Genomic DNA, 15,069 nt, shown 5'->3' on the forward strand with positions numbered 1-15,069 from the left:
AGGCCCAAAACCGGCCCTCTAGAGCTCCTAACCGACTTTCGAATTCAAACGCCTCCCTTATCTTAACCAAACAAAGATAAGATAAGACGACTCCCATCACCTATAAATAGAGGACCCAAGTCCCTCCAGGTAATCATCCATTCCTGACACCTTATACCTCTGAGATCCATTCTGACTTGAGCGTCGGAGTGTCTTTGCAGGTACCTCCCCCCATTGCTCCAGTCAGGTGATCCGGCATCTGCCTCAACCCGCAAGTTCCCGATCCATCTCTCAACCCGTACCAGAGACATCTCGTACAGTCACTATACTTATTTAGCTTTTAATAAATAAAATTTCGAAAGAAGGTTGATTTGACTTATATTAGAATATATTTAACAATTAAAATATTTAGGAGTAATAGTTTGAAAATAAAAAGAGTCATATTTTTTATTTTATATTTTTTAATTATTACTAAAATAAGTAAATAATCTTTAGATATAATAAATATATAATTATAGATATTATATATATATAATTATAAATATTAAGTTAAATAATATAATTTTACGTTATTGTTTTTTTAGTGTTACTCTTAATAATCAGTAAAGTTTATCTTAACGAATTACAAGTTATGTCTTGAAATATATTTTATTATTTATACAAAATATTTATTTAAAATAAACTGAATGCTAAACCAAAAGCCGTGATTACAGAAAAAGAAACAAAAATGGCAATACAAAAATAATATGCAAACTTTAATAGTAGATTGACCTATTATTTTGAAAAAGAAAATAAACTTAGAAATACGTGATTTTTTACTTCAAAATTTTTATTTGGTTATAATATTATTTTTATATAAAGTATGTACAGTTTTTTTATTATTGACTTTTTACATTATATCTTGTTCACAAATAAAATTGAAAAGTCACCAAAAAAAAATAAAAAAATAAAATTAAAAAGATTGAAAAAAAATTATGAACTAAAAAAATTACCTAAGCATTGCGTGTAAAATACCTTTTAACATTTTGTTACTTATATTTGAGCTTTAATATAGGATAATGATTTAAAGGCGAAAATAAAAAAAACTAATTAAAATGGTTTATAATATATTTTAGTTCTTTATACAAATTTTAGTACTTACTAAGACCAAAAAATAATTTCTAGATAAAATGTGGAAAATAAACTTAAAATAATGCATTAATATTGATCATTGGTGCATAATTTTTGTCTTTAGTGATAACAGCTTTTTACAATTTGTAAAATGCATGAAGAACTAATAAGCAGTTTATCTGCTACTAACATATGTTACGGAATGTCAAATTTAATAATATCTCAATTTTAATTTTAAACCACATATAATTTAAATTTTAAAATATAATCGTCAAAAAATAAAATTTGATAATCTAAATTAAAACCTTTGAATTAGATTTTTAAAAAAATTAATTTTCATATTTATTTTAAATATAATTTTTCAAACGTGATGAAGATGAAGATGGATGAGATGAATGAATGGTCATACGCGATTAGATAAAATAAGGAACGAAGATATAAGGGAGAGAGTTGGAGTAGCACCCATTATAGAAAAGATAGTTGAATCACGTCTCAGGTGGTTTGCACATGTGAGAAGAAGACCGATAGAACACCCAGTCAAGAGAGTGGATGAGATGGAAGATAGATAATGAGCGAAAGGCAGAGGAAGACCTAAGAAGACCATCCATGAGGTGGTCAAACGAGATCTACATATAAACGGTCTCTTTGTAGACATGATACATGACAGAGCACAATGGCATCGTTTGATTCATATAACCGATCCTACTTAGTGGGACAAGACTTTGTTGTTGTTATATTTTAAATATAACTTTTCAATATAAATTGAGCATATGTTTGGTTTAAAAAAAATTATTTCTGCTCAATTGTCCATTTCTTCAAATTTTATTTATACAATCTTCAAACTACCTCAATCAAATGTAGTTTCATATAAATATGTCAACTAAATAATTCATTAATTAAAGGACAACCATGGTGTTTTGAGAGTTATCTGAAGCGTTAATTTAGATTTAAATGTGCGGTCTAGAATGAAGATAAAAATAATAAGAGAAATTCGAGTTTTTTATTCGGTGTTCGACCTTTTTAGAAAGGTCATGTATGTGATAGAGGTTACTTTTTTTTTTGAGTGAACATTTTATTCTTATTGAATCTGACTTTATGTTTTGAGTCAGAGTATGAATATATGGTATCATCAAGTTATAAGGACATATTTTTCATTAATATTAATGACAGCAAAAATATTTTTTTCCTTTTTAATTATCGATGATATTCTGCCTAATAACTCAATATTATTTTTGTTCCTACGTGAGTAGCCAGTTCCAAAGTATAATTTGTCTTGCTTAATATTGAACTTGCTTTTTTTTCAGATGAAATGAAGTGTACGTTGGCTCTTCTAAAAAGAATAGCAATAGACACTTACAAAAATACTCCAACGAATTAAAAAATATATAAGATGATAAAAATAATATTTAGAGTGAATATATTTAATAAATCCTCCGTATTTATGGAATCCTTGTGTTTAAAGTGGTTATAGATAACTACGATTTTGTAGAGTAGTGTTCTGATTTTATGATAGCTGCTCCTATTGTTATTTCATCCTTTATTTGAATTTGAAAAAAGGTAAAATGTGTCTATAATATAACAAACACGTTATGTTAAGTTCTAATTTATAAATATGGTTGGTTTTGGTTATAGTTAACAGATTAATTTTAATTATTTATTTTATTTATAATTAAAAATATTTTAAAATATTTCAATTTTACCACTCAAAATAATATATACATAATGTATAATAAATAAATAAATATAAATTTTATATTCATCGAGACCCATTCAATTTGACGGTGAATTTATCTAATTTTTTATTTTTTAAAAAAATAATTTAACTGTATTTTATATAATTCAATTCTTATATTTTGTTTTTTGAAATATAATATATATTTTTATTTTTTTATAAAAAATTACCCAGTTATAAGTTCATTTGATAATGGTCTTTTTTTTCTATTAGCATAATTTTTTATTAAAAAATATTAAAAAATTAGCAAAATTTATTATTTTTTGTTGTTATTAAATAAAAAAATAAAATAAAATATATTATTAAATTACTAAATTAAAAAAATTAAATTAATAATTAGATGATAACTAAAAATAAATTCTCATAACCTCTTAATATTTCTCTATCTTACTCCTTGATTACCGAAAATTATTTTCTTCAATTATTTAAAAAATATATATATATACGACTAGGCCTATTTTTAAGAAAGACATACAAGGAAAGCTAACAAGGCCGAACAAATTTGCAGCTCGGCTGAACATGAAAAATGGCTTTGGGTGCATATGGAGAGAGGGGACAATGTATGGATTTAAATACTTGGCAACTACTTACCCGGTCTGAAGCTCACGGTGAGGTCTTAGTTTTCATGTACATTGAAAGCAAAGTACCAAGATCTTTGACCATTCACATCATTTATATTATATCTCAATGGGTAGAGATTAATGAAATATCATATTCCCTTCCTATCCTTTCATATTCTGCTTCGTAGCTTCATCACTCACCATGACTGAGCTTCTTCCCGCAAGCCCGCTTTCAATCTCACTCCCAGAATTTCATAGATTCCCCTTTCTCAGCAACAATCAATGCCTAACCCCAAATTCCCATGTACCCTTCTCTCAAGAATTCTCAAAAACCACTGCCACCCTTGTTGTAGTTGCTTCTTCAATGGGTCCAAGGGTCCATGGAAGAGGCTCAAGGGGCGGTGGTTATAGCTTCTACAACAATAAACAACTTGGATTTGATGAGAGAGAGGTGAAGAATTTGGGCTTGGATGGTGAAAAGGATATTGCCGATAGTGATAATCCATTTGATGGTGTTGGACTCAGGGAAATGGATGATCCTGTTGGGTTGGGTGCCAATGGTGAAGGAGAAGAAGAAGAAGAAGGAGGTTTTGAAGACGACGATGATTTGGTTAAGGTTCAGGTTCCGGGTGGTGCTGCAAATGATGATTTGAGAAAAGATGATGTTAAAGTTGAGAAATTTAGTGGTAAGGATGGGATTAGAAGGGGTAAAGAGGTAATTAGAAGGTCCAATTTGTTGGCTAAGCAGGTCGTTAGTATAAGGTCTGCTCTTAGCTTGGGGTTTATTACTCAGCTTTGGGTTGACACCACCTCTGTGAGTGACCATTTCTTAAGCTATAAATGTAAAGCATGCTTTTTTGAGGAATTTATTTATAATGTTTGTTTGTTTTCCTGGTTTGCTACCTGTTTCTTTGGGGTGGAAAGCATTAAGCATGTTTGAATATTGATTATTAGCTATGTTGAACTTAAACTATGTTAGTCTAAGCACACATTTATTGATGTATCTCCTTTTGGTGAATTTCATGTGCAGTGGATGGTTTTATTTGTGGAGGTGAGGCCAAACTTGCTTTCTGGGGATGCAGATAAGTTCCTTCTGGAGGACATTAGTCAGGTATAACAAATTTTGGAATAACACATTTTGAATGCTTTATGTTTATATATGCTTTGCTACAAGTGTTTTACACCATTTTTTAGTTTGTTTCACTTTTGGAGGAGTTCTGTTGCCTGCAATAATATGTAGAGAGGACCATTTGGGTCCGCTACCAGATAAATTATGTAGATGCTTCCAGATCAAGCTTTTTGGCCGAAATTTCCAACGCCCATATATTCCAATATGAATCTATACTATGGTTTTGCAACCTTGTCTTATGGTCTTACTTGAATGTGGTGTGCATTTTTAGCTTTGCAAGCTAGTGACCTCTTGTGTTTTTCATGCTGTTGAGTGTTCTGTTGGTTCTCTTTTCAGGTCGGCGATGTCGTCCTTGTCCCAGATGAACGCGTGATAGAGAACGGATTTAAAATGGTTGGATTGGAGACCCTGGTATGTTTTATAAAGTTTTATATGATTCTTTCTTGTGAATTATTTTCTCTTGAAAGATTTATTGTAGGGTTCATTGTTTGGCAGAACATGTTGGAGAAATCTTCTCTTTTGATATTTGTTAGTGGTACTCACTTTGTTGTGTTGCTTAGATGATAATAAAGGTTATTGTGAATTGTGTTCATGTAAGATGCTTTTGCTCTATCCTTGTTTGCTAGACGGTGATGATGCTGCAAATTATGTGAATGTGATATCTGATGTCTTTTGAAGTTGGTATCATTTATTTAAAGTAGAAATAATGAGAATTGATTATTCATAATTGACAAAGTGTAATGAGATAACAAAACATTATGTAGGATTGAAACTAAGTGGTATCTCATGTTGTAAATGCCTGAATGGTTGTGTTCAAGTTTTCAACTACTTGTTAGTAAGATGAAGATATCTTCTTATTTCTTCTTCAAGATCAAATACTTTTATATTATCTCCTTTGGTCTTCTGTATGATTTTGGTTCTGATTGGTTATTTTGGTCATTTGTGCCAAAATGAAAAGTGCTCTTCATCATGGTTTTCTAAATTTCTATGCAGAATCAATACCTGTTATACGATTTTTCCCATGCCTTAACCCTTTTCAATGAGTCATCATGGGAAGCAGTTCCATTTAATTTAATATATGATTTAGTGGTGCCACCACTATTTTACCACACTTCCAAAATTAAAACAAGGTAGGACTATTTTTAAGATGGTAATTGATTTATCATATTATTATTTGATAGGTTGGATACAAAGTTGTGACACCCTCCCAACGGAATATTGGAAAGGTGATTATACGTTTATTCTTCTATTTTTATTTCACATTTTTATTTATATCCAATTATTTGATAAGGGAACTCTAAACTCTTAGGTGCGTGGATACACATTCAGCCTCAATTCAGGTGCTGTTGAAGAACTTGAGCTTGATTCATTTGGACTATCAATTATCCCTTCAACTTTGGTAAGTCAGTGCCTCTTTGTAAGGTTAATAAAACCAAGTTCAGAATTCAAAATAGCATGCAAGTTTTGCCAATCCAATTGGAAATGGAAGTCTACATCCTATGTTAACAAATCCAAGTCACAATTCCTTCATTTTGATCATTTGTGACTCCTAAGGGGTTTAGTCTACAAATTATAATTCTTGATTGCCATACTTTTAGGTGAGTACTTACTCTTTGCTAGTCGAGGATGTACTGGAAGTAGTATCTGATGCTGTTGTGGTTCGCGAAGCTGCAGCGTCGCGTATACAAAGGCTTTCAAAGGTACCTTCATTTCAATAATGGAAGTTTGAGTGTACGAGTGTATCACATTACTATTTCACATTTTACATTTTCTTTTGCCCTTACGACTAACGGACTAAGTAGGATATTGATTTCGGCAACATTGCTTCCTTTTCTGATTAGAACTTCGTGATGTACTTCGCCTCTGTTTCTTAGCTCCTGAAAGTTTTGATTCCTGCTTATATATCAAGCCATGCTTGTTATTATTATGGCTTGTACATGGGAACTTGTGATTCTCATGCTTTATTTTGGTTTCTCCGTTTTATGGCTATTGTCCATAGATTTTTAAGCGAAGTCATCTAATTATATTATTTGGTTGGTAAAAGTCTAATTATATCATTTGGTTTGGGTAAAATACTGTCTTACTCCCTAACATTTGGGCTAGGTCTTGATTTCGTCCCTAACATTCGAAACATCTTATTTTTATTCTGAACGTCTTATTTTTCTTCCAAATACCTTTTCCTCCATTTGGTTTTATTGAATTCATTTTCTTTTGAAATAGTTGGTGCTCTTTTTCTACTCCGGGAACGATTTAAAATTTAGCAAGGAAACAGAACAACATTTTGACTTCCCAATAAAACATTGAAGAAAAATATCTTGTGTATTCATTTTTTCTCGTACACCAAGTCGATACAGGTCTCTCTATCGTTAAATGGATAAGTTGGATAGCATCACTCTATCGCTATGTAATCATTATTACTACTAAAAGAAATGTCATTAACTCATTTCTTTACTTTGTCTTGCTGATCATAAAACAACCTATTTGCTTGTCCCAGGGTTTCTTGGGCAACCAGAATGTAGGAGTTTCTATGGATAATCTTGAAGATTATGACTCTGAACCATCTGTGACATATGGCCAAGTTTCAAGGAGAAGGAAAAGTCTTGGAAGAAAGAAACCTAATCAAAGATATTGGGATAATGAAGATGATTGGGATCTTCCAATGGACTATCTTTGATTCACATGTTTTGTCTGCTAACTCTCATGTAGTAATTACTCCTTTTAATCGAAAATATAGTGAAGCTTTAATAAGCCTACCAAGGATGACACAAAAATACCATACCAAATTACCAATTGTCTTTTTTATTTTTCTTTATGGTGTAAAATAGGCTTGCATTTGTACAGTTATTTTCATAGATTTTTCTTTTCAGACATTTTGGTTTTCAATATTTTTTAGTTTAGCATTCTCTCCGGCTTTTATCGCCTTTTGCCACCTTGAAAAAGTGATTGGTATGTAATAAGAATTTAAATAATAAATTATTTATGTATTTAAATAATCTTTTAAATAATAAATTTGATAATTGATTACTTTTTGCATGTAATAATAAGTAATATTTTTCCACCACCAGTTTCAATATATTATTTGGGGATACAAATGCATGCTTTCTTTTTTGTTGGATTTTTAGTATTAGCATTAGCAATGCTACCAGAGGGGCACAGCTAAACAAGATGTGGTGACAAACTTGCTAGCATCATTATAAAACTTGCAAGAATGGTCAAACAAGGGTTTGCTTTGGAACAAGTCTGAAACTCTCAATATAGGAATTTAGCCAGTTGAACAAACAACAAATTAAATCTAGTTCAAGCCTAATCAAAATAGTATAAGAAATTATGAATCCTCTTTTTTCTTTTCAAGAAAGCAAGGGGAAAAAAATTGATCCGAGCATCCAATGTAGTACTCTTTTTTTTTTTTTAATAAAGCATAGAAAATAGTCAAAATACCGATAAGAAGTTTAGAAGAAACAAAAGCACTAGCCGTTAGCGCCTCCCTCCATTCAAATTCAAAGTAAAATACACTCTACTCTTCACTCAACTTTCCATCACCATCAACACCTTCCATCTTCTTCTTCTTCTTTATTCTCCATTCTACTTTCCATTTCTTCGCTGCAAAACATAACAATAAAAACCTATCATCCAAACACGCCACAATGCAAACGCAAACGCAAACTCACACTCCGATTTCCATACCTCCGAAACCTCGGCCGCGATCAGGCCGGACACCACTCCAGCCGAAGAACAACTCGCCCGCCGATCTCCGGCCGAAGCCCAAGCCCAAGCCCGAATCTGAACCACTCTGCGAGACCACACCCGTCCGCGACAAGGAGAACCGTACTGTCGCGATCACCGCCGCAGCGGAAGCAACTCTTCCTCCTCATACTGCGGCTGCGTTGGCTCCGGTGCAAGTGCAACTCCCCGAGGCGTCGTCGCTGGCGGAGGAGCTGAGCGCGATCAAGAAGAAGGTGGAGAGGATGAGGATCGATAAGGAGAAGACGGAGACAGCGCTGAAGGAGAAGGACGCGAAGCTCGACGCCATGATGAAGGAGCTCGAAGACAGAGGAGAGGTTCAGAAGAAGTTCGAGATCGAGGTTGATCGCTTGTTCCGCTTGAAGGAGCTCAAATATCGATGCATGGTAAAAAAAATAATAAAAAATCAGTTTCTCTCAGAATTTCTTAGATTCGATTCAATTCTGAAATCGTTTTTTTTTTTTTCTGTTTTGGATTTTGATCGGAACAGAGAGTTTCTCTGATGAGAACATTGAGAGAGAAGGAACATGGAAAGATCGTTAATGAAGGTGCTCCATCGTTGCAATCTCAATCTCAATCAGAGGTAAATCGCTATTTTATTTTATTTTATTCTACTTTCAATTTTAGGAATATTTAGGAATTACGTTTTGTTTTTAGTTTTCATTTTCTTCTATGAACGAATTGATGAGAAGAAACTGACGATTGACGAATGTCGGGAATGGTGCGTTTTTTCTTGTGTAGGAGAAGAGTAAGAATGAGGAAACGACGTCGTTTGAGTGCGAATCTGAATTGGAGGAGTGTGAAGTGCAGAGTCCCGGTTCGGCTTGTTCACAAACTGATACTAACACACAGCAAAAATCATAATCAATTAGGCAGAGTTTTGGAAATTTTACTGTTTCCTTCCCATACATAATAGCTCGTTATTGTTTATTTTTGTTTACATTGCAATGATGCAATCTGTGGTGTACTTTCAGATTTTAAGAAAGAAAATAGCTCATAGCTTGTATTGTCGCCAAGAAAGGGCAAAAGAGAATTAGCATTTTGTGTTTTGAGCTTATTGATATTTTTGGTGAAATTTTGATTTTACTTATGTCCGAAATGTAAGTTTAATACCTACAAATTTGTTCAAGATCACTCATTCACATTGTCCTGTCATATGTTTTTTTTTCTCATCAATAGCACTCATAAAATAGAAGAATATTTCTAAGAAAAGTTTTCACATATACCAGTCTGTTTTACTGGCACTTTGTTATGTCATGCTGCAGTACTGTTGAGATATATAGTTAAAAATATTGATGGTGTAGATTTATTGGAATTATTATGTGCTAGAATCATAGATGGATGGTGTAAGCTGTTCTGTAAACCCGTTGAAAGCTTGACTTGAATAGCAACAGTGGTATTGACATTGAGGGCGCTTATCGTGTGTTTTGTCAGTTTGTGGAGCTGCAACGTTGAACTCAGGTCATAAGTGGAGCCTTTGGAGTGAATGGTTTTTCTTTTTTTTTTTTTTTTGTCCTAATAGACATGGGACTTTGATTTGTTTTACAAGTAGTGGGATTGGTTGGGCTATGTCATATTTAAGTTTTGATGGTTCTTTCGGTAGTAATACGGATTTTTTATTTTAATAAATAAAATAAATATAATATTTATCAAAATAAATAATTTTATGAGTATTTACCGATTTAAATTTCTTTGCTATATCTCGTTTACATTATAAACGAGAAGACGTTGCACGTATCTCGTTTACAGTGTAAACGAGATATTTACACTGTAAACAAGATATGACATGTCCGCGCCTATATATAGAAGTTGTTTACAGTTTAGTTTCGGGACCCAGTTTGATTTTGTCAACCTCTTTCTCCCCTCTTTTAACCTTTTCTGACCATACCTTCGACTGAATCGGTGATGGCGCGCCAGGCGGGGAATGACGGAGACATCAACAGGCTGAACGAGACAACACATAATATCGGGGCGGCCGACTTCGAAATTAGTTTTGTTATGTTTGTTTAATTTAAGGATGTGACCATTGTTAGGGTAGTCATGAAGAACTGGAACGTAGTTATATGAATTAGGAGTTAGGTCTATAGGAGGAATTTAGAACTATATTCGCTTGTGCTAGGTTTGTATGACATAATTATTAATTTAGAACTCTGTTATTCTTGTGCTATGTTGTTAGTATTTATAACGCTGTAATTAGGATTTGCATATTATCGAATATGTAATGTAGAGACATGTGTAGGCTAGAAAGTTGAAATATTGTATTGTTAAGGCTAAATTATTTTTTTTTCGTTCTTCAGAGGCCTCACCTCCTACTGTCCCGGCGAGTGAGCCATACTTTACCTCCACCGGACGCCATCGTCCCGTATCTGGCTGAGGCCAGATTCGGCGACACGGTGCCCCTCAGGAATTTTACTTTTCACAATTTCCTGATTTCGGCATTGGTGGAGCGATGGCATCCAGAGACGCACACATTTCATCTCCCGTGGGATGAGATCACTATCACCCTGCAGGACGTGGCGTACCACCTAGGCCTACGTGCACACGGTAACTCCGTCAAGAGGTGCCTCTGTGACTTTGGTAGATGGTACCATATGGAGACATGGGCGTTGGTGGAGCAGCTGCTCGGCGCCAGGCCTCCCATTGTAGCACAGCAGGCGGCGCAGAGGAAGGAGTCCTTCACGCTGAAGCTTGTGTAGCTGCGGGATCATGTCTGCCAGATGCCCTCGACAGACAATCCTGAGACCCTCCGACAGTACGCCAGGTGTTATATCATGTTACTGATCGGAGGGTATCTGATGACCGACAAGTCCAACAATCTGGTGCTTGCCTTCATTGGCTACCGTTGCTCCGGGACTTTGAGGAGTGTAGGGCGTTTTCCTGGGGCTCGGCTGTGCTGGCCTGGACGTATCAGTCACTTTGTTCAGAGGCACAGCGATATCACTGGCTGCATTCCACTGTTGATGTCCTGGATCTATCAGAGATTTTCTCAGTGGTGTCCACCAGATAGAGGGGTCTACCAGTATCCTCTGGCTGCGAGGTGAGAAATGTTTATTTATGTATTTGAGTTAAATAATTTTGTCAATTCTTTTGGTATGTTACTTAACGAATCATATATGTTCTCCTGCGATGTGTTAGGTTGGTTGGATTGCAACAGCAGAGTAGGGATCAGCATGAGGCCAGGGTCCTACATTGGAGGGTTTCGATCGACCGGCTACGGTTTGACGAGGTTAGTCGTAAAATACTTATGTTTTTATTTTCGATAATTAGATAGATATCATATGCTCTAGTATGTTTTTTATCTGGATAATTAGATAGATTTCGTAAAATAATAGTGTTTGTATTATGTCGAACACTTTTTTTCTTCAGTTTGCATGGTGAGTCTACGATGACCCTGCTATGCAGGCTTTGTGTCCGCCTCGGTTTCGTGAGGAGGAGGAGTAGGGGACATGGCTGTCAGCCGTCTCCCTATTGTGCTTCAATATCGTACGGTTTCACCACGTTGATCGGGTGAAACGGCAGTTCAAAAGAGAGCAGCAGGTGCACTTCGGTAAATCTTGATAGGTGAGATTGATGTTATATTTTGACGTACTTATCTGTTGTTAGATGTCAGTTATTAGGAAGTAAGGAAGTATTTAACACACCGTTTTCACTGACAGGTACCTGACTACCACTAGTCGTGGTGAGGATGTATGGTGGCCGCTGAAGCTGAAGGAGTGGTACAATAGATGGCACCAGAGGTTTGATCCCGGTCGCCAGATCATTGTGTACCACACCTTCGATACTAGGCCGACCCTAGAGTACTATGACTGGTGGCGTGGGGCTTGCCGTGTTAGGCATCTGTCGGTGCAGGAGGTACTGGAGGACCCGAGGCTGGCGGAGTTGCCCCCCGACGTACAGCCCACTACCAGGCAGCCCAGGGACGATCTCGCCCTTCCTCGGGGTGTGACGGATCGACGTCGACGTGCGAGGGAGGGCAGGGATGATACTCGACGACCTGCTCAAAAGGACAAAGGCCATAGAGAGCGTCGACCTGGCGAGCCGGTGAGGAGGGAGAAGGCCCAGCCACGACGTTTGAGGGTCGGCGTTGAGTCTGATGAGGAGGCGGAGTACGCCCATCAGGAGGAGCATGGAGACATCGCACAGGACATAGAGGCTTCACCTCCACCACCTCCTCCTCCCGCCACATGGAGCCTGGCATGCATCTAGGAGCGGCGGTCAGCAGCCTCTGGGAGACTGGTACATATCACTGCCTGGTTGGCATGAGGGCGATCCATCCGGTACCCATCAGGACGAGGAGGAGATGGTTGACGAGATCCTCATTGATGATGCCTTCCAGCTCACACCACCCTGCCCGTTACTATGGATCAAATAGCCGAGTCGTTCCGTACATGTAGGGAGGTTGGTATCGGGGAGTACCAACACCCATCAGGTCCCGCGCATACGTCCTCCTGGATTCCCTAGATATCACCGGCTTCTGCGTCATCATTTGGGGCGGGTGTTCGGCCAGGTAGCTAGTATGCAACACCGCCCTCCCACGACTACGGTATGTATCTAACCTCATCCCAGCCTCCTGTCACCCCTCCATCAGTGCCACCTTCTCAGCCTCATCTCCAGCTACATTAGTACGCCATAGGTTCACCGTCGGGAGGGCCCCAGCCAAACCATGCCCCTCCGTACCAGAAGTCGGCTGCCCCGACAATGCCGGTCGGAGACCCTAGGCCGTCTCGACCTCAGCGCCAGGCTCAGCCTCCACCATGTGGCACCGGGCACAGGCGCCACTACCAGGATCCCCACCACAGATGATGTTTACGTTGTCTACTTTAGTTTGTGTATTTTTTTTGTACTTTAGTTGGATTGTATATATGTACGTAGTTATGAGTTATTTATTTATTTTTTGGTTGGATTGATGTTATGTTTACACTAAATATGTATGTAGTTATGAGTTATGTATTTTGGTTGGATTGATGTTATGTTTATTGTTACTTACTAGTTTGCCTTATTTTCATAGTTATGGAAAATTCAGAATTATCATGACAAATTATTTAAACTTAAAAGATGGCACTCCAAGTTAAGAAATCTCATCTCCAGCATTACTAAAACATAGAATGTAACAGTGACAATAAGAACTAAAATGTTACATCTTCAACGGAACCTTAATAGATTACATTTTCAATTCAAAACTTAAACAGCAGTAAAGTACATCCAAACTAAAATGGCCTAGGCATCTTCGGTGGGTTGATTAGGGCAACCCCGTCTAGTGTGGCCGACTTGCCTATACAAGGCACACTGCTTCTCTTGTCTCTCGACCTCATCCATATCGTTCCGGAATCTGGTAGACATTGGTCTTTCGGTCGCCTTCCGCCGCATGGCTGGGTTAGGATGTAGCATTGTACCATGCCACTCCGCCCACAGCGACTCGTCGGGAATGGGTGCAAACTCCATCTCGTACACCTTGAACACAGCTTCCTGCCTGTAGACTAGATGCACATATGGGGCCCACTCAATGCTAGCAGCGGCGCATCCGGCAAGTGTGTGCCGGCACAGATAATGTAGAGACTGGAATAATCCACAATCACATGTACCTCCCGAAAGCCTAACCCGAAAGGAACCATGCCCCCATCCCTCGAACGGCTCTAGCTCTTCCACAACAAACACAGAGGCCCACCTATCGCAATGGCTCACACGTATCTTTGGAATTCCTTCCCTATTCTTCTCAATGGCGGCCAAGAGTATCTGCGAGAAGCGGTTTCCGGCCGCCAACTAGCTCTGCGCTTCCCTGCCCTTCGTAACAAACAACTTCTGCAGTCTCTCGTACGTGATCGCACAATGGCCGAAATCAGCAAGTAGCGTGTCCCCTTTAACACTACATTGATGCACTCGAACATATTTGTGGTCATGTGTCCAAACCTCCACCCACTGTCGCAATGCTGAAGCCAAATCTCCTTTTTGAAACGACCAGCCCAGTTTGCCATCGCCGGGGAGACGCCTCTCAATGCATCCATGTACCACTCAAACCCAGCCTGACTTGAACTGTAAGCAGTGTTTATGAGGTATCACTTGTCCTTGGCTGACTTGAACTGGCTCATGAAATTCGCAGCCATGTGTCTGATACAGTAAGCATGGAACGCCCTAGGGGATACCAACCACTATCATCGGAGCTTAGGGCGGCCTTGATGGCCTGAGATCTGTCAGATATAACCAGCAAGCCGTCTTGTGGGGTAACGTGGCGCCTCAAATTAGTAAGGAAGAACGACCATGACTCGGTGCTCTTGGACTCAACTATGGCAAAAGTAATTGGTAGTATGTTGTTGTTCCCGTCTTGCGACACCGCAATAAGCAACACTCTACCGTACCTGCCATACAGATGCGTGCCGTCTATGGATACAAACGGCTTGCAATGCTTGAAGGTCTCGACACATGACGGAAAAGCCCAAAATACTTTGTCGAACATGCAGCAGTCGCGCACCATGAGGTGTCCATCGTAGTATGGTTTGATGTGTAAGTCACAAATGGTGCCAAAAAAACAGCTCTGTAGTGCCTGAAGCAGCTTCGGCACCTTGTTGTACGACTCTTCCCAATCACCGTAGATCCGTGCAATTTCCTTCTGCTTTGCCATCCACACCTTTCTGTATGAAGGTTTGAAGTGATAGCTTGCCTTGATCGCACCTTGCAAGACTGGGATACTGACAGAGGGGTTGGACTGAATCAAGGGCAATATGACCCTGCAGATGAAATTTCTATCTAACTGACGATGGTCTTGAGACATGGTGGGTGCTAGACAGCTATGCAGTCTACGAAACCTCTGAACCTCCCTAATC

General features: G+C 37.8%; 2 protein-coding genes across 2 annotated transcripts; both read left to right on the top strand.

Moving 5' to 3' along the window:
- Positions 1-3,292: 3,292 nt before the first annotated feature.
- LOC112784732 (uncharacterized) lies at positions 3,293-7,534 on the top strand. Its single transcript, XM_025828029.3, has 7 exons — positions 3,293-4,195; positions 4,412-4,492; positions 4,847-4,921; positions 5,692-5,736; positions 5,820-5,909; positions 6,109-6,210; positions 7,005-7,534. Exons 1-7 carry the CDS (start codon positions 3,584-3,586, stop codon positions 7,182-7,184), a joined length of 1,185 nt encoding a protein of 394 aa, XP_025683814.1. The 5' UTR covers positions 3,293-3,583; the 3' UTR covers positions 7,185-7,534.
- Positions 7,535-8,015: 481 nt separating this feature from the next.
- Positions 8,016-9,406, top strand: LOC112786675 (uncharacterized). The gene is made up of 3 exons (XM_025830039.3): positions 8,016-8,637; positions 8,742-8,834; positions 8,993-9,406. The coding sequence occupies exons 1-3, from the start codon at positions 8,155-8,157 to the stop codon at positions 9,113-9,115; spliced, it is 699 nt and encodes a 232-aa protein (XP_025685824.1). The 5' UTR covers positions 8,016-8,154; the 3' UTR covers positions 9,116-9,406.
- Positions 9,407-15,069: the final 5,663 nt, after the last annotated feature.

Source organism: Arachis hypogaea, chromosome 20, assembly GCF_003086295.3.
Source record: "Arachis hypogaea cultivar Tifrunner chromosome 20, arahy.Tifrunner.gnm2.J5K5, whole genome shotgun sequence".
Taxonomy (NCBI): Eukaryota; Viridiplantae; Streptophyta; class Magnoliopsida; order Fabales; family Fabaceae; genus Arachis; species Arachis hypogaea.